The sequence below is a fragment of the Myotis daubentonii genome, chromosome 11 (assembly GCF_963259705.1).
Source record: "Myotis daubentonii chromosome 11, mMyoDau2.1, whole genome shotgun sequence".
NCBI classification, from domain to species: Eukaryota; Metazoa; Chordata; class Mammalia; order Chiroptera; family Vespertilionidae; genus Myotis; species Myotis daubentonii.
Window position 1 is genome coordinate 54,947,649 of NC_081850.1, and position 18,380 is coordinate 54,966,028.

Here is an 18,380-nt window from a genome sequence, read left to right on the forward strand (position 1 = left end):
TTCCAGCTGTATGACCTCGACCAAGCCACCTGGCCTCTATGAGCCTCAGTTTCCTCGTCTGTATAACCCACGATGCAAGGCGTTTTTGAGGATGAAACCCCTCGCACAGACTTGCCATGTACAGGGGAAAACAGTCTGCCGTGGCTCTCGTTACTGTGGCTGTGCAACGACTGGAATAGAAACTACAGGCAGCATCTCATTTCTCTAGCTCAGCATTTCCCCAGGTGAACTCCGTTCTATATGCTCTTCCATAAAGTGAAGGTCCCATGGTCGAATGGGCTTGGGAAATGCTGCCGATTATGTGCGTCTCTGGAAGAGTCTCCGGTCACAGTAAATGTTCACTTCCATTTCTTACAGTTTGGGAGTCCAGGTATCGACCAACTCTCCCAGAGAAAAGGTGTAAAAATGCTGGGTATAATATGTTTGTGATGAAATCTTTTAAATGCATCGAGCTAACTGTGAAGCAAGAAACACCCAGGCCCCAGACGTCAACAAAATAGGAACTCTGAGAGATAAATTGAACAGTAATTTTGGCTCTTGCCCTAAGGACTTTGATGACTCCCAGGTGAATGTAAGCCTCTGGTTTCATGGCCTTCAGGGCATTGGAACAGGAGACAAGGCCTGGACCTCCCAAGGTGGAAAGTCCGAAAGGACACTAGGGCTCTACCTACAGAGTAAGGTGAATGAGACAAAAACCACCCCTCCCACTCCTACAACCCAAACTGTCTTATTAAAAACCTTGGTGCTGGGTAAAGAAGAAGAAAAACACCAATGAGAATCCACACCTATAAGCCAGCCCCAATGCGTTTTGTTTGTTTGTTTATAAATTTTATTGATTTTTTACAGGGAGGAAGGGAGAGGGATAGAGAGTTAGAAATATCGATAAGAGAGAAACGTCGACCATCTGCCTCCTGCACACCTCCTACTGGGGATGTGCCCGCATCCAAGGTACATGCCCTTGACTGGAATCGAACCTGGGACCTTTCAGTCCGCAGGCCGACACTCTATCCACTGAGCCAAACTGGCTAGGGCCCCAGTGTGGTTTTTAAACTTGAAGTCACACTGAGCTAAGCCTGAATTTAACTTTCTGTGGAGCATCCAAAAGGACTCTCACTGAGACTTTAGCTGAAAATGATCGTGAGTTAGTTGTGCCAGATGCTTGTTTAATACAGACACTACAAATCTTCTTTTTTAAAAAAAAATATATTTCATTGATTTTTTACAGAGAGGAAGGGAGAGAGAATAGAGAGTTGGAAACATTGATGAGAGAGAAACATCGATCAGCTGCCTCCTGCACACCCTCTACTAGGGATGTGCCCGCAACCAAGGTACATGCTCTTGACCGGAATCGAACCTGGGACCTTTCAGTCCGCAGGCCGATGCTCTATCCACTGAGCCAAATCGGTTAGGGCTACAAATCTTCCTTAGTAAAATCCACCTTCAATTCAGGCCTTCAAGGATTCCCCAAAATAAAAAGCCCAGAAAAAGAGCTCACGGTAAAAATAAACAAACAAAACACACACACACACACACACACACGTGGAAAAAAAGGTATCTTGAATGTGAGGTAGACATCAGGATGAGGCCAGTAAGGACTTTATATTTTTAACATATCAAACAGAAAATATAAAAGCATGTATTTATTAGAGTCAAATAAAAGAGGAAATTGGAAAAATGAGTAAGGAGCAAGAGATTATGAAAATGGCCGAGTAGAAACGAAAGAGAATGAAATAGAACTCCTATATTTGAAAAATAAATATTTGAAACTTAAAAATTATAAATGGCTTTACAACCATATTGTTCATTGGTGGAGGTGAAATTAGTGAACTGGCACGTAGATGCAAAGAAAACATCCGAAATGCAACACAGAAAAACAGATGACATTTGGGAAGAAAGGTGAAGAGATATGGAGGAAAGAGCAGATCTAACATATAGCTATTTAGAAGTCCGAGAGGACAGGCAGAAGACTAGAGTGAAGACGATATTTAAAGAGGGAATGGATGAGACAATGCTTAAAGATATAATGTTATTTTAAATGAACTGGAAAGCCCTGCAGCATTTAGAAGAGAAACTTTTATGCTGTAGTAGTTTTCTCTGCACTAGTTTGGAAATAGGACCCCTTTTGATGAAATAGGTATTACCTCATCGAAGACCAAGCCTCCCTCTCTGGGAAACGGCTTCAGGCCTTGGTTGGAGAGACCCCCTCAGCAATGGGGCTCTGTTCTGTCCTCCCCACTGGCCTCTCCTCCCCAATGTCTACAGAATTACGCGCCCAGATGCGGAGATTCGAAGAGTTGCTGCCCCAGATGTGTTGGCTGGTGATGGAAAATTTCAAGGAGAACAACTGGCAAAAACTTTGCACCTCCACCAGAGAGATCCGAGAACAGTTCTTGAATTATCACAAGCAACTGGAGAAAAGGAAGGTGGGGGCTCCAGGATCTGCCCTTCCTCTCCAGGTTCAGGGGCCCTGGGCGAGCAGAAATGGATGCAGGGCATGGGAAGAACTGAGTCCCAGGGAAGGTGATGGGCCAGGCTTGGGATTGTTGCATGGGGACTGGGGGACACAAGGCATTGGGGGAATGTGAGTGGAACCAGCAGCTTCTTCAGTGGAGTCATTCAGTAAACTCCTTGTTGGGTGGGTCAGCTGGGTTATGTGCGGCCATTGTCATTGAGACCAACAACGATTGTCTCCCTGGTCTCACAGTCATGAGTTGTTCCTCTCATTGAACCAAAGCCTGGATCGTGCTGGGCAGGTGCTCAGCTCCCTCTCCCCCTCCCTCAGAGTCAGCTCCAGCCAGGCCCCTATCTTGCCTTTTCTGCCCACTCATGGCCCTTCACACACCCTGGTCAGAACACACACCAGTCTGGCCATTGCCATAACTGGCAGAGGACATAGGCCAGTGACTTTTTGGTCCTGACCTCAAGACAGCATGGTTGAAATTCCTGCTGATTTCTGGATTTTTTTAAATTGAAGGATAAAAACGCCCAGAGTCTTCATCCAAATCTTGGACACCCTATACATTCAAAAGAAATGGAGTCTCTGTGTCTAATGGAAGAGAAAAGACAGAAAGAATTGGACAGCATGATTATGACCACCAAGGAGAAGCTGGAGGTCAGTGGTGCCATCAATTCCCAAGCACTGCCCTCCAGAGAGATGACCCCACTGACAGCCCGGCACCAGCATGGAGCATGGCTTTGTGCCGACACCCTGGCCATGTCAGGAGATGAAAGTGGGCGGGTTTTACAGGTGGAGATGGTCAATATTGGCCGTTTGTGACTTGTATTTCTTCATTTCTAAATTAATTATTTACAAAATTATTAATGAGAACTTTTCCCCCACAATCCATGTCTAGTTTTATTTCTTCTTTGGTGAATTGCCCCTTGGCCATTTTGGAATCATTTCCTATCTTCAAGACCTCACCTCTTGGGAGAGGTCTCCTGGCTGAGGACCATATGTCAGCTACCTTGGATATAATTGACGTGTGGCTTTGTCTTGTTACCCGCTGGCTCCCCAAATCCTCCCTCAGCCTGCTGTCCGAGGCCAGGTACTCTGCTACCAACTGGGCTCCCCATGTTTCCTCCAGGAATGCATCAGGAAGTGCGGCCGATTATTCATAACCAGCTTGGCCAGCTTCACCGAGAAGTTCCTGCTGCAGCTGGATGAAGTGGTCATCGTCGATGATGTCCAGGTTGCAAGTAAGTGGCACTACGGCCCTGTGTCCTGGCCCCAGGGGGTTGGCGAGGCACAGGCTGATGGGCCATGAGGGATTTCTGCCTTTCCCCAACACCACCAGAATGAAAACAGATTCTCCACCAAGGGGACTGATGAATTTTTGTTTGTTTTCATGAGAAATAACTTTTTTAAAAAAATTAAAAAACAAATCCCAAGTGGGTCAACAATTCATGTAGAAAATGAAACTCTACTAAGTGAATATTTTCATAATCTTGGAGTAGGAGGGACAGCTTTCCTAACTATGAGATGACAGCCAGAAACCATAAAGGAAATGGCTGAGCCCCGCTGGCGTGGCTCAGTGGTTGAACATTGACCTATGAACCAATTCCTGGTCAGGGCACACGCCTGGGTTGTGGACTTGATCCCCAATAAGGGGGCGTGCAGGAGGCAGCTGATCAATGATTCTCTCTTATCATTGATGTTTCTATCTTTCTCCCTTTCCTCTCCTCTCTGAAATCAATATATATATAGTGGCTGGCACTTCTCTGTGGCAAAAACAAAACAAAACAAAAAAACAAGGGAAACTGTCGAAAGATGAAAAGACAAACCACAAACTGGAAAAATATTCCCACTATCTAAAAGTCAGAGAAAAGCCCAACATCTCTGTGGTACAGAGAACTCTACCAGGTCAAATTTGTAAAAAGAGACAAAAGACAAACACATGCAATTCAAAAGAGAAGTGATTCACACGGCCAGTGAATTACCGTAACAAATGTAACAAATGCTTAACTTTACTGATGACAAAAAATGCAAATGTGAACATTATGAATATATCCATTTTCGCCCACAGCCTTGCGAGGCTTTTCCGTTTGGTGGCACTAGCCCTGGTGAGAATATGAGGAAGCCTGCGTGCCACAGAGGCCCTGGGCGAGGGCAGCACTGATACCACTCGGGGGCAACCCGCTGTCGGTGCCTGTCAGAATTCCTTTTTCTCTTCCCTTTACCGGTCACAAGTCTTAATTTTGACCTGGCAGTTGTTGCTCTAGGAATTTATCCAACAGAAATAGTTGCACAGTTTTTCAAGGACATATTTTAAAGCATATTCATCACAACACTAACATTGCAAAGAATTGGGAACAGTACTAATATCTAGTTATAAGGGGTTGGATACAGAAATTATGGCTGAAATGTACAATGACTGCTGTTCAGCTATTAAAGTGTGTTTAATGGTCTATATGTGCTAATGTGGAAAGGCAGAAAGAAATACTGTTATGTGAAAACACAAGTTGACAGTGAGTACTTTTCTATGATCCCATTCAAAAACCACACACACACACACACACACACACACTATATATATATATATATATATATATATATATATATATATATATATCCTATCTAATAAAAGAGAAAAATGGTAATTGGCGTACGACGATACCCTTTTCATTGGCTAATCAGGGCTATATGCAAATTAACTGCCAACTAAGATTGGCAGTTAACTGCCAACAAGGTGGCGGTTAATTTGCATATGTAGGCACAATGCAGGGAGGCGAAAGGGAAAGCAGGAAGAAGCCCCCTGCCACTGACAGTGATCGGAAACCCAGGGGGGAGCTAAGAGCTGGGGGGTAGGGCAAAGGCGGCCCTGGGGCTGCCTTTGCCCTGCCCCCCAGCCATGATCAGAGAATCAGGTGCCTTTGCCTCCCTGGCCAGTGATAGCAGGAAGTAGGGGTGGAGCCAGCGATGGGAGCTGGACACGGTCAAAGCTGGCAGTCCCGGGAGCTAGGGGTCCCTTGCCTGGGCCTAAAGCGAAGCCCACGATCGCGGGGCCGCTGCAGCTGCGGGTCCCCGCTGCCCAAGCCGGACGCCTCAGCCAGAGGCGTTAGGCCTGGGCAGGGGCGGAGCCTGCAACCACGGGGAGCTGGGGGTCCCCTGCCCAGGCCTGACACCACTGCCAGAGGCCTCAGGCCTGGTCAAGGGGCCGATCCGGTGATTGGTGATCGGAGGGTGATGAGGCTCAACTCCTCTGGCCGAGGCATCAGGCCTGGGTGGGGGGCGGAGCCGGGGATTGGGGGGATATGATGGTCCCCTTGTCCAGGCCTGAAGCCTGGGTCAGAGGCATCAGGCTTGGGCGGGGGGTGGAGCAAGCGATCAGAGGGAGATGGGGGTCCCCTGCCCAGGCATGATTCCTGAGCCAGAGGCCTCAGGCCTGGGCGGGGGCCAGAGCCAGTGATCAGGGGGAGATGGGGGTCCCCTGTCCAAGCCTGACACCTCTGGCGGAGGCGTTAGGCCTGGGCAAGGGGCCGATCAGGCGATCGGAGGGTGATGGGGGCCTACACCTCTGGCCGAGGCATCAGGCCTGGGCTGGGGGCAGAACCAGTGATTGGGGGAAATGAGGGTCCCCTGCCCAGGCCTGACGCCTCTGTCAGAGGCGTCAGGCCTGGGCAAGGGGCCGATCCTGCAATTGGAGGGTGATGGGGGTCAACGCCTGAGGGCTCCCAGTATGTGAGAGGGGGCAGGCTGGGCTGAGGGACACTCCCCCCACACACACACACACACCCAGTGCATGAATTTCATGCACCGGGCCCCTAGTATATATATATATATATATATATATATATATATATATATATATATATATATATATATATATATTATATGAATTCATGTGAGAGAGAGAGAGAGAGAGAGAGAATGAGAGACAGAGCCTGAGAGATAGTACCAGACTGTTGACAATGATCCCCTCTGGTGGCTGGGATTACCAGAGACTTCTAAAATCTTTTTTTTTCTAGGTTAGGGATGTTTAAAATTTTTATAATGTGCATATTACTTTTATAGCTATAGAAACACTTAAATCACATCTTAAGTATTATTCATTTATCACTAATCTATTAAGTAATTAAAATATATTATTCTTATTAAAGTTTTTTATTACAAAGACAGTAAATATTCATCATAGTAAAATAATAAATTCAATATGAATTACAAAGAAACTTAAGAATGCAGCCTACAGCTCTGGCTAGTGTGGCTCAGTTGGTTGGGCGTCATCCAGGGGACCAAAAGGTTGCTGGATTGGTTCCCCGTCAGGGCACATGCCTGGGTTGTGGGCTTGATCCCAGGTTGGGGGATGTGCAGAAGGCAGCCAATTCATGTTTCGCTTTCACGTTGACTTTCTCTCTCTCTCTCTCTGACCCTTCCTCCCTCTCTCAGAATCAATGAAAAATCTTTTTTTAAAAGAGAAGAATACAGCCTACATATCTGGTGCAGTCAGCTTTTCTGCGGGGGGAGTTCTGCCTCCCATGGGAGACTCCAAGTGGGGAGAAGGGTAGTGAGGCCCTCATTTCTCTAAGGCCAGAGGTGGGGGGCGGGGGAATTGATCTCAGGCTGTGGGCAAGGCCACGGTCAGTAACCTGTCTCTTGCCTGCCAGAGATGGAGCCCCCTAAACAGAAAACATCAATGCTCATTCGGAGGAAACTTGCTGGGCTATCCCTGGAGGAAGAGAGTGAGAAGCCTCTGATCGAACGGGGCAGCAGGTGAGAGCCACGAACAGGAGGTATAACAAGAATGGCTGTATTTGCTGGGGGCAGTGCTATGGAATAACCCTATGCTCTGTGCCTCAGTTTTCTCATCTGTGAAATGGGCGCGGCAGCCTACCTGATATGGCATTATGAAGAGAAAGTTAAATGAGATTGGAGTGCCCCTGGCACATACTGAGAACTCAGTGGCCGTGAGGACCTACAAAGGGGCCCACAAAGAAAAGGAGGCCTTTCCCACCGTGAGGCAAATTCTAGGGTTGCTGGTGGCACTGAGAATGTGTAACAAGAGCTGTCAAAGTGCTCGTTCCTGTGCCCCAAGAATGTCACTCAGGAAGAAGGAAGGAGTGACTTGCCCAGCTTCGTTCTTAGCAGCAGCTATTACAGCGCAGTGGAAAAAATGGAGCAGGAGCCTGCGGCTGCCACCTGGCTGGCTGTCTGAGGCGTAAACGAGGGCCCAGAAGTAGGAAACAAGGAGAGGTGTGCCATTCCTCTGCCCAGGCAGAGCCCAGGGTTGTCTATTCACATGGATTTAAACTTTTCACACGGATGAAAATACAAAAAAAGAGCTTGAAGAAGCTTAACATTAAATGGTCAGAAGGGGTTTTCTTTTAATGAAGGCATTTAAAGAAATGCTCATCTCCCCACCAGGGTTAGAGGGTGCACCGCAAACGGTGAAGGCAAGCCTGCGGGGCTGTTACAGCCATGTTTGTTTGTAGGAAGTGGCCTGGAATCAAACCCACCGAAGTCACCATCCAAAACGAGATTCTCCTCCGGAAAACACCATCAATCACCACCCTCAAAACAACGCTGGGCCACCTGGCGACCGTGGAAGCCCGAGATGATGTCTACCTGGTGAGTGGAGAGGCGGGCGGGGACTGGCGCTTCCGAGGGACGCACAGCAGCCCCGTTGGGCTGGCTGGGGAAGGAGACAACTTCCCATCACAGTGTCCTGGCATGTGGCCATGGAGCAGATGGCACACGTCAGGGTGCCCCAGAGCACAGGGTCAACACTCAGGACAGTCGATGTGCTCAGACGCAAGGACCTGAGCCGCTGGTCATGTCCAGTCCCAGTGATAGCGTGAGGCTGATGGCGTGAGCCCAGTACAGCAGGAGCCCCACAGAGGTCACCCCCCACCCCCCAGACTGCGGGGAGGGGAAGGCTTCTCAAAGGAACAAGGGGCCAGAGTCGGTCAGAGGCATGGAGGCCCTGGGAGCAGTGGGTGGAATGGCTGACAGTGTCTGTTCTCAACATGAGGCATCTCATTGAATCCTTGTAACAGCCCCATGAGGAAGGTAGAATCGTCCCATGTTACTGATGAGGACACTGAGGCTTAAAGAGAGTGCCCCCCCCCCCAGATGCCACTACAGAGTGGCAGAGGCAGGGTTAAAACCAAGTGCCTGTCAGACACCCAGGGGGCCTGTCTGAAGAAGAGGCTACACCTGGATGCCACCTGTGGGCCCTCTCAGCTCTGAAGATGTGTGGACCTTTGGTCCTGGTGCCCAGAGAGAAAACTTTTCCTGCCCAGAGATATGCTGACCCTGGTATTGGGAAAGCCTACCGTGCCCAGGGCCGCCCTGACCCAGCTACCATGCCAAGCCCCAGGCAGAGGGGACCCCGGCTCTGCCTGCTGAGCTCAGCGAGGGCTTGAAGCCTAGAGGGCTCGGCCTCCCGAGGAAGCCAGGTCCCCGCAGCCCCAGGGAGGCCACAGGGTGGGCAGCGGTTAGCAAGAAGTGCAGAGTCCATAGTCTGGTGGACTGGGGTCCTAGTCCCTGCTTGGTCTCTTTCTAGCCGGGTGATCCCAGGCAAGGCTCAGTCGGAGCCTCAGTTTCCCCATCTATTGAACAATCAGACCTGCCTGATTGGTTGTTGGGCAAATCCATGAGAAATGCCTGGTGGAACTCTTGCCAGTACCGGGGGTGGGTTAAAGCTAGCAGCCAGCAGTTTGCAGTGTTCCTCTAGAGCAGTGGTCGGCAAACTCATTAGTCAACAGAGCCAAATATCAACAGTACAACAATTGAAATTTCTTTTGAGAGCCAAATTTTTTAAACTTAAACTAATATAGGTAGGTACATTGTTATTAACTTAACTAGGGGCCCGGTGCACGAAATTCGTGCACTGGGTGTGTGTGTGGGGGGAGTGTCCCTCAGCCCAGCCTGCCCCCTCTCACATACTGGGAGCCCTCAGGTGTTGACCCCCATCACCCTCCAATCGCAGGATCGGCCCCTTGCCCAGGCCTGACGCCTCTGACAGAGGTGTCAGGCCTGGGCAGGGGACCCTCATTTCCCCCCATCACTGGTTCTGCCCCCAGCCCCCTCCGATTGCTGGCTCTGCCCCTTGCCCAGGCCTGATGCCTCAGCCAGAGGCGTAGACCCCCATCACCCTCCAATTGCCTGATCGGCCCCTTGCCCAGGCCTGACGCCTCCGCCAGAGATGTCAGGCTTGGACAGGGGACTCCCATCTCCCCGCCGATCACTGGCTCTGGCCCCCACCCAGGCCTGAGGCCTCTAGCCCAGGAATCATGCCTGGGCAGGGGACCCCCATCTCCCTCTGATCGCTTGCTCCACCCCCTGCCCAAGCCTGATGCCTCTGACCCAGGCTTCAGGCCTGGGCAAGGGGACCATCATATCCCCCCAATCCCCGGCTCAGCCCCCCGCCCAGGCCTGATGCCTCGGCCAGAGGAGTTGACCCTCATCACCCTCTGATCACCAATCACCGGATCGGCCCCTTGACCAGGCCTGAGGCCTCTGGCAGAGGTGTCAGGCCTGGGCAGGGGACCCCCAGCTCCCCGCGGTTGCAGGCTCCGCCCCTGCCCAGGCCTAACGCCTCTGGCTGAGGCGTCCGGCTCGGGCAGCGGGGACCCACAGCTGCAGCGGCCCCGTGATCGTGGGCTCCGCTTTAGGCCCAGGCAAGGGACCCCTAGCTCCTGGGACTGCCAGCTTCGACCGTGCCCAGCTCCCATCGCTGGCTCCACCCCTACTTCCTGCTATCACTGGCCAGGGCGGAAAAGGCACCTGATTCTCCGATCATGGCTGGGGGGCAGGGCAAAGGCGGCCCCAGGGCCGCCTTTGCCCTGCCCCCCCAGCTCTTAGCTCCCCCCTGGGTTTCCGATCACTGTCAGTGGCAGGGGGCTTCTTCCTGCTTTCCCTTTCGCCTCCCTGCATTGTGCCTACATATGCAAATTAACTGCCATCTTGTTGGCAGTTAACTGCCAATCATAGTTGGCAGTTAATTTGCATATAGCCCTGATTAGCCAATGAAAAGGGTATCGTCGTACACCAATTACCATTTTTCTCTTTTATTAGTGTAGATTAGGATACTCCTAAGGCTTAGGAAGAGCCACACTCAAGGGGCCAAAGAGCCGCATGTGGCTCACGAGCCGCAGTTTGCCAACCACTGCTCTAGAGCACAGAGTCCAGAAGCCCCTCCTCATGCGGCCTCTTCCTGCTGCCTCGCTCCTAGAAATATTTGGCATTGTTTGAAGAGGAGTTGAAGAAGATCCAGGACGAGAACACAGTGCAGGTGAACAAGGCCCAGCGCTGGAAGAACAGCTGGAAGAGATCCGTGGAAACCCTCCAGAGCCTGTACTAGCGAGGCCCTCAACTCACCCCAAATAAAGGCGCCTTTTGTAGGAATTGCTTCTTGACCTCCCCATCTGTCTCTGTCCATCCATCGTCCACCTGCCTGTCCATCTATCTGTCCACCCATGAATGCATGCCCGCATCCATCCATCTATCCATCATTCCTGCTCTGTACCCAGCACTGTAGCTTCATCTGTGGCCAGGGCACGATGTGGTCCCTGCCCCCATGGGCACCAGTTCCAAGGAGGAAGACGGAGGTGAACGGAGGAGTTCCATGTGGTTAGCAGGGATGGCGGGTAAGAGGAATAGGTCAGTTACAACAGCGACCAGTACTTTGAAGCAAATAACTAACAAAAGTCATGCTTGGTGCTTCATCTTGGAAGATGAAATAATTAAGTCTTTTGGAAAAGAGTATATTTTACATAAAATAAAATGAGGATTGTACTTGCAGCCATGCCCTGATTCCTAGAACCAATGAAGAATTAATCCAGTGTTGACTGTATGTCTGCCTGGCAACGTGCCTGACCGAAGGACAGCATCTTGGAAAATGTCTGCTAGGCCTCCTTAATTTTCCTAAGGGCCGCTGTAATCCCAGGAGACTCAGGTCATTCTCTCCGGAAACCTCCGTCCTGCTGTCTGCCACGTCGACTTTCTCTTCTTGGATTGCTAATTGGCCCCACCATGCCAGATCTCATTTGTCGGTAGCTTTCTATGTCACTTGGACAGGGCACTCGGATTCCTTCCCCTACACCATACACTCCTGTTTCTTTCACATGCTTGGCATTTTCACTTTGCATCAGTTCACATTTTCACATGGTTTCTCTCCTTTAATGACTCATGAGGTAGGCTTCCATATACCTAATGTGGTTTCCTCCCACTGCCTTTTCTTTTCCTCACCCCGGCATCTAATGTAATATACATTTTGTACCAGTTGGTTGATTAACTATTACGGAATCAGGAATATGGTAGTTGGTTGCCTTGCTTAAAGTATTAGTTACCCCACCTCCGTGTCCTACCCCACAACTGGGCCCTTAACCAGCTGACAGCTCAATATTTGTATCCTTGGAATCATCCTAATATCTGGGCCTTGTCCAAGGCTGAGTTGTGTAAATGACCCACAACTGGAGAGGGGGCAGAGGCCATCTCTTAGCCAAGACCCTCCCCTGTCCTCCCGTGACCTCTCACTACACAGTACCGCTTTAAACTGTTTGTTATGCCCCATTTTCCATGTTGTGGGCTGTGTGGCCTCTACAGCTTTAGGGATCCGCCTCACTGGGGATTAGCCCCTTTCTGCTGACTCACCTGGGAGGCCTTTGTGTTCAGATTAGGGAATTCTGCTTCATCAGCACAGCCTTAGCTGTACCACAGCCTGGATTTGAGCCCCGCTCTGCCAATCTCTCCCTTTTGCTTTTTGTCTTGTTTTTCTCCTTACTCAGTTAAAACAAATGCACTTGTCTAGGCATTTCTCTGCATTTGATTGTGAGGCAGTAGCTGACGGGAGAGGGAGTGATCGTGATATTCCTGATTAACCAAAAGTAGATCTACCCAAAGGTCCCTTTAGTCGGGATCTGTTTTCTCTGACCTTGTAAGCAGCAAGAACCGGTGAGGCTGGGTTTCATCACCATTTACAACTTTGAACATGTTGTTGTTCAGCTTCAAAAAGGGGTTAAAATGGTTATTGCTAAAATTATTTGCTATTAAATAACTCAGAGGGGAAAAAAGGTGAATAAAATCTAAATTCTTTTCAAGGCATGGACTCACCTCCCACGTTCTCCACTGTAAACATGTTTGAGGAACACGTCAGGTGCTCTAGCAGCTCAGCTAGAGGAGGAGCCACTTTCAGGGGGGCTTCAGCAACGGTTCCCAGGAGCGCGGTTACCAAGTCCCCGAGGCTCATCTGGTGGAACATATGTTGATGGAAACAAGAGTTTGGGTTTGGGTTTCCTTTCTGAAGACAACATATAGAGGAAACAGATGAGTTCAGATGGGAAGTGAGCTGAGGGCAACCAGAGGCCTCTAAAATCGCCTCTCTAAATTTTGGAGGGTGGGAGAGACGTTGGTAAAGCTGCCTGGTGAGATAAAAACAAAGTGAAAGACAGAAAGGTTCTTGGAACATGGTTGCTGTGTCCCTCGCATTGTAAACAGGGCTTGCTGAACTGAGAGAAGGGAGGAAGGGTCAGAAACTCAACCAATCGTTTTGGTCCTGTATGCCTTGTACAGGTGTTTTGGTTTTTGTGTTCAACGTGGCTCTCTCAAATGATCAGATTCCCCAGGTATGGCGAAAAATGCATGTAGAGCTTTCAATGGAATTTTCACACTTGAAACATTTCCACCTTTCTCACCCCAGGATAAGGTGACAACAAATTCATCTCCCTTCCCTACACCGTAGCCTTGATTTGCACTTCAAAGAGGTTACAAGGGAAAGGGAGTACAAAACCATCTCTGAAATCATGTGCCCAATTTTGTATCTATGTGTACCTCTGTATCATATATTCTGACTGCCTTCCCCAGTAAGAACCATTGTGCTTAAAGAGTAACTAATTTGTATAATTTTGGATGTCCCTAAATTCCCCTGAAATCCAGTTATATCCAAGGCATGAGGGTTAATTCCTGAACTCCTTGGGCCTTGGACCATTCCCAGAGAAAATAAACACAACTCCCTAAGCTGTTCTTGCTATGTCAGCTACCCAGGGACTTCTGAGAATTGTCTGATATGTCTTAATAAAAAAATCTATCTACAATGGATACTTTACCCAAGAATATCTATGAAGGGCCAATAAACATGAAAAGATGCTCAATATCATTAGTCATGGGAATATGCAAATTCAAACCTCAATGTGATATCTCTAGATATCCACTGGAATGGCTAAAATGAAAAAGACTGACAATACTAAGTACTCGAACAACTGGGCCCCTCATACATTGGTGGAGATAATAGGGAGGGGAATCCAAAATAGGTCAGTCACTTTAGAAAACAGTTTGATCTTATAAAGTTTGACATGCAGTTACTCTCTAACTAGAAATTCTACTCCCAACTCTTTTAGCAAGAAAAAAGAACCATACAAAAATCTGCATATGATTGTTTATAACAGTTTTATTCATAACTAGAGGCCCGGTGCACGGATCCATGCACTGGTGGGGTCCCTCAGCCTGGACTGTGGGGATTGGGCCAAAACCAGCTCTCCGACATCCCATGAGGGGTCCTGGATTGCAAGAGGGTGATTCTCAGGTGATGCACCCTGGAATCGGGCTCACTCCTCTCTGGTCACCTGAGAACCGCAGCTGCCAAGTCACTACAGCTCACCAGCTCCTGCATTGAGGGTCTGCCCCCTGGTGGTCATTGTTTGTCATTGCGACCAGTCAGATGGTCGGGCAGTCTCTTAGGCTTTTATCTATATAGATAGCCACAACCTAGAAACAACAAAATTCATCAAACTGTATATTAAATTTTTTATTATATGTAAAGCATTCGTTAGTAAAGCTGATTTCTCAAAAATACTAGCCGCAGAGTATCTTTTTCCTTAACCCATAAGACAGCCCAAACATGGAACCCCTTTGCAAGGTTAAAGGATCTCAGACTTGGGGTCAACTCACTTGGTTTTATCACTTATTTTGTATGTTGGACTCCGCAGTCTTTCCTAATTTCCTACTCCAACTGGTGCTCTTTCAACTGGGAGCGCCTTTTACATATTTCCCGTTTTAAATATGGAGCCAGAGAATGTTACCAGCACTGCAGAGTCCAAATTGGGTCTGGCTGCATTTTAGGTCTATTAAATCCACTGCGGTGTTTGGAGCAGACTGGAGGAGAGAGAAGGGAAAGAGCTCTGGAATAGACTGAAATACAGCATCGGACAGAACGGAGCGCCAGGGAGAGACAGCGGGCAGACTGAGGGGCTAGATGTGGAAGTATAAAAGAGAGCCGTGTCCAGAGAAGACACTGCACACTTCCCCATCGCGTCAGGGAAAAGGCCCAAACTCCTGAGCATTTGTCGATCAGGCCTTCCATGATATACTCCCAATCTACTGTTTCATCCATGAACCAGAAGCTCCTCAAGCACAGGCCTTCACATAGTAGGCACTCCATGAAAGTTTGTGTTCAGTATGTACTGTTTGTCCCTTCACCTTCTGGTGAACATTCGTGTGTTTCCATTTGGGGCTGTTAGGATTAAAGCCGCTATGAATATTCTTGTCCAGGTCTTAAAGTGGACATATGCTTTCATTTTTCTTGGGTAAACTCTGGGGATGGAATTGCTGGGTCATATGTTGGTTTAAGGAATATAACCAATATGCTCAGTAAGTGTTGATAATAATGTATGTGCAGAAGAAATAAATGAATAAGTATTAGGTGTTTCATAGTTTTAGAATGAATGAATGCATTTGACAAATAATTTATGTCACCCTTATCATGTGCCAGGCACTATCCTAGGCTCCGGGATTAGACTAGGGAACAAGACAAAGATCCCTGTGCTTCTAGATCTTTAACTTGAGGAGAAGCATAGATAGGAAAACAGTCAGTGTGCTAAGGGAGACAGGGAACCTGAGGGAAGGAGATTGACGTTTCTGAGATTGTGGCCACCCTCCCCGAAAGGGCGATGCTTGAAAAAGACCTACAGGAAATGAGCGGCTGGGTGGCTGTGTAGCTGAAGAAAAATTAAACGAGCAAGAGCTAGCCGAAACAGGTTTGGCTCAGTGGATAGAGCGTCCGCCTGCGGACTGAGGGGTCCCAGGTTCGATTCCGGTCAAGGGCATGTACCTGGGCTGCGGGCACATCCCCAGTGGGAGATGTGCAGGAGGCGGCTGATCGATGTTTCTCTCCCATCGATGTTTCTGACTCTCTATCTCTCTCCCTTCCTCTCTGTAAAAAATCAATAAAATATATTTAAAAAAAAAAACAAAAAAAAAAAACGAGCAAGAGCTGAATGACATGTCGGAAGGCCAGGTTGAACGCAACAGCAGGAGCACGTCAGAGCGGGTGGGATCGGCCGTCCCGGGCCCGCCCGGCCCGCTTGTACTTGCGTCGCCCAGGAGGAGGCGCTGCTGAGCCCACCCCGCAGTCCGCGCCCCGGGCCCGCGCATGGGCCCGCGCAGAAACCGCTAGGCGGCGTCGGTTTCCCTTCCCACGCGGGACGCCGGCCGGGGCCGACGCGGCCGGGGAGCCCGCGCGTGCGCACACCGAGGCGGGGTGCTCTCGGGGCGGGCGGGGCGGGGCGGAGCGGGGCGGGGTGGGGTTGGCGGCGATTCCCGAGCCGCAGTGGCAGCTCGGGCGGTGCGGGGAAACCGAAAGTGGGCGGCGGCCGCGGCTGTGGCCCGGACGGAGACGGCGGCGGGAGCGGGGTCCGGAGGCGTGGGGACCGGCCGTGGGCCCCCGGAACCAGGTGAGCGCACGTCCCGCGGCGGAGGGTGCGACAGGTGCCCGGCGAAGTCGGACGAGCTTGGGGCCGGCGCGGCGCACCTGTGTCCCCCGCGGGACAGTGGCCCGGGCGGGACCTGGACGGGCCTCTTGGCTGCAGCCGCGGGGGATGCCGCGGTCCCGGCCGCCGGAAACGGGCCCGGCGCCGGGGAGTTGGGGTTCCAGAGCGCTGTGTTTTAAATCTCCGGTGGGACCCCGCCCCCCCGGGACCCGGGGCCGGCTGGACGGGCACCCGGGAGTCGGACGGACCCCCCGGCGGCGGGGAAGCCCGGAGCAGCGGTGGAGCTGTGGCGGCGGGGGTGTGGCCGCCGGGCCCGGCGCTGACCGGGAAGTGGTTCCTGGCACCGGCGGCACCGCCGCGGCCGCCGCCGGCAGCTCCCGGGCTCCGCAGTCTCTGCCCGGACCCGGGAGACCCGAGCCCCGGGCGGGGTGATCGCCCGCGACTTATACCTGGAGCTTTCAGTTCCACAGCGACTCGGGCTTCTCTTTTGGGACCGGCCCATGCAGGCCGCCCAAGGTAATGCGGGACCAGAACCACTCATTCCGTCCAACCGTGAGCGCAGGCTGGGCGCAGAGCCCCGAGCTCGGAAGGAAGCACGAATCCGTGGATGAGTTGTCGCTGAACCTGCCCCTGTCCTATCCAGCGGGGTCCAGTGCCCAGCTTCCACTTAACGGGAGGAGGCTGGGAGCCCGCACAACTTTCCTGCTCTGACCCACCTGAGGGACGTAATATATTTCCGTTAATAACCGAGGGTATCACTCCCGAATAATTTCCATTATTTGAGCAGAAAAGGGGAAATACCTATATTAGAAAAAAGTCCAGGGCCCCAAAGGATTCTGATAACTAACTGTCCTACAAAAGAAACCATTGATCTAGGTCAGCTTACCCCGCCCCCCCCCCCCCCACCTCACCCCCAAATTGTGCAAGTAGAAAAACTGCAGAAGAGTGTTCTGTCTAGTTGATAAGCATTGCCTTAATGACAGAAAGTGGAACTTGGACACAAGTCCCCAGTGTACCCCCGAGCTGCCTCGATGGGCTGCCTTGGTGTGTAGGCGTTGCCTACTGCAAACATGGTGGCCTTTGCACACCTGGGGTGGAATCTGTCTGGGCCTCTCCTCTTACTAACTGTGATCTTGAACAGATTACATACTTTCGTTGAGCCTGGTTTTCTGTGTATCAAGTGGAAATATTTAATTTAGTCTGCACAGCTTTCATGAGATAACTATTCTAAGTTCTTTGGCTTGTAGTAACTAGTCAGGAAATGTTAACTCCCTCCCACCAAACTTCCCATCATTTCCATAATCGGGTTTCCATTTCTTGGAAGCAGGAACACATCTTTAAATCCTCTATGTCAGTGGTTCTCAACCTTGGCTGTACATTAGGATCACCTGGGAATCTTTCTAAAATCCTGATTTCTGGGCCTCATCCTCTGGAAATTCTGCTTCTTTGTTACTAATGTTGTGGCCCCACCCCATAACACAGAAACAGAATTTCCGGAGGATGAGGCCCAGAAATCAGGATTTTAAAAAGATTCCCAGGTGATTCTAATGTGCAGCCAAGGTTGAGAACCACTGCTCTATGTCATATAAAGTGGCAGGTGGTGGAGATTTCTGCAGGTCCACTCAGCTGACATTCATTGAGCATCAGTTACATGTAAAGTACTGTGTTGGGTGCAGGGAATTGCTCCTGGGCCCGGCTGGATTAGAACCCACATCTCCTGTGCCTGGTACAAGACCCTTTGGTGGCACTCAGCCTCCCTCTTTGCTAGTGAACCCAGTGAGACTGTGAGGCAGCGGTTGGCGGTGTTTTCGGATTTCAGTCCCTGTAGACTGGAAATGAAATGTAATCCCTGCTAATGCCCTTTTAAGTGTACTGGTTGAAAGTGGCTGAATGAACTATTGTATTTTGTACCAAGAGATTTAAACTTCTTGAAGGACCTCTCTTTATGTTCATCGTGCAATAAATCGAGTGTAGAGACTTAGTTTGAATGTAAAGGAAAAACATTTAATAATCCAACTCTAAGTCCCTGCTCTATTTTTTTATTATTTTTTTAAAATATATTTTATTGATTTTTTACAGAGAGGAAGGGAGAGAGATAGAGAGCTAGAAACATCGATGAGAGAGACATCGATCAGCTGCCTCCTGCACATCTCCTACTGGGGATGTGCCTGCAACCCAGG

The 18,380-nt window shown here is 50.1% G+C and overlaps 2 protein-coding genes across 7 annotated transcripts in view; both read left to right on the top strand.

Annotated features, from left to right (window-relative positions):
- The window catches only part of CCDC180 (coiled-coil domain containing 180), a 50,729-nt gene extending 39,742 nt beyond the window's left edge, over nt 1-10,987 (top strand). Inside the window, exons 33-38 of the mRNA XM_059657419.1 lie at nt 2,263-2,423; nt 2,975-3,112; nt 3,585-3,696; nt 7,102-7,207; nt 7,927-8,062; nt 10,671-10,987. Coding sequence (XP_059513402.1) covers nt 2,263-2,423; nt 2,975-3,112; nt 3,585-3,696; nt 7,102-7,207; nt 7,927-8,062; nt 10,671-10,799 — 782 coding nt within the window. The 3' untranslated portion in view covers nt 10,800-10,987. The remainder of the gene's footprint in view (nt 1-2,262; nt 2,424-2,974; nt 3,113-3,584; nt 3,697-7,101; nt 7,208-7,926; nt 8,063-10,670) is intronic.
- A 5,033-nt stretch (nt 10,988-16,020) lies between these two features.
- The window catches only part of TDRD7 (tudor domain containing 7), a 59,337-nt gene continuing 56,977 nt past the window's right edge, over nt 16,021-18,380 (top strand). For 5 of the 6 annotated variants that reach the window (XM_059657420.1, XM_059657423.1, XM_059657424.1 and 2 more), the window contains exon 1: nt 16,021-16,164. The gene's annotated coding sequence lies outside the window, so the exon portion shown is untranslated. The remainder of the gene's footprint in view (nt 16,165-18,380) is intronic. The other variant, XM_059657421.1, reaches the window with a different exon arrangement.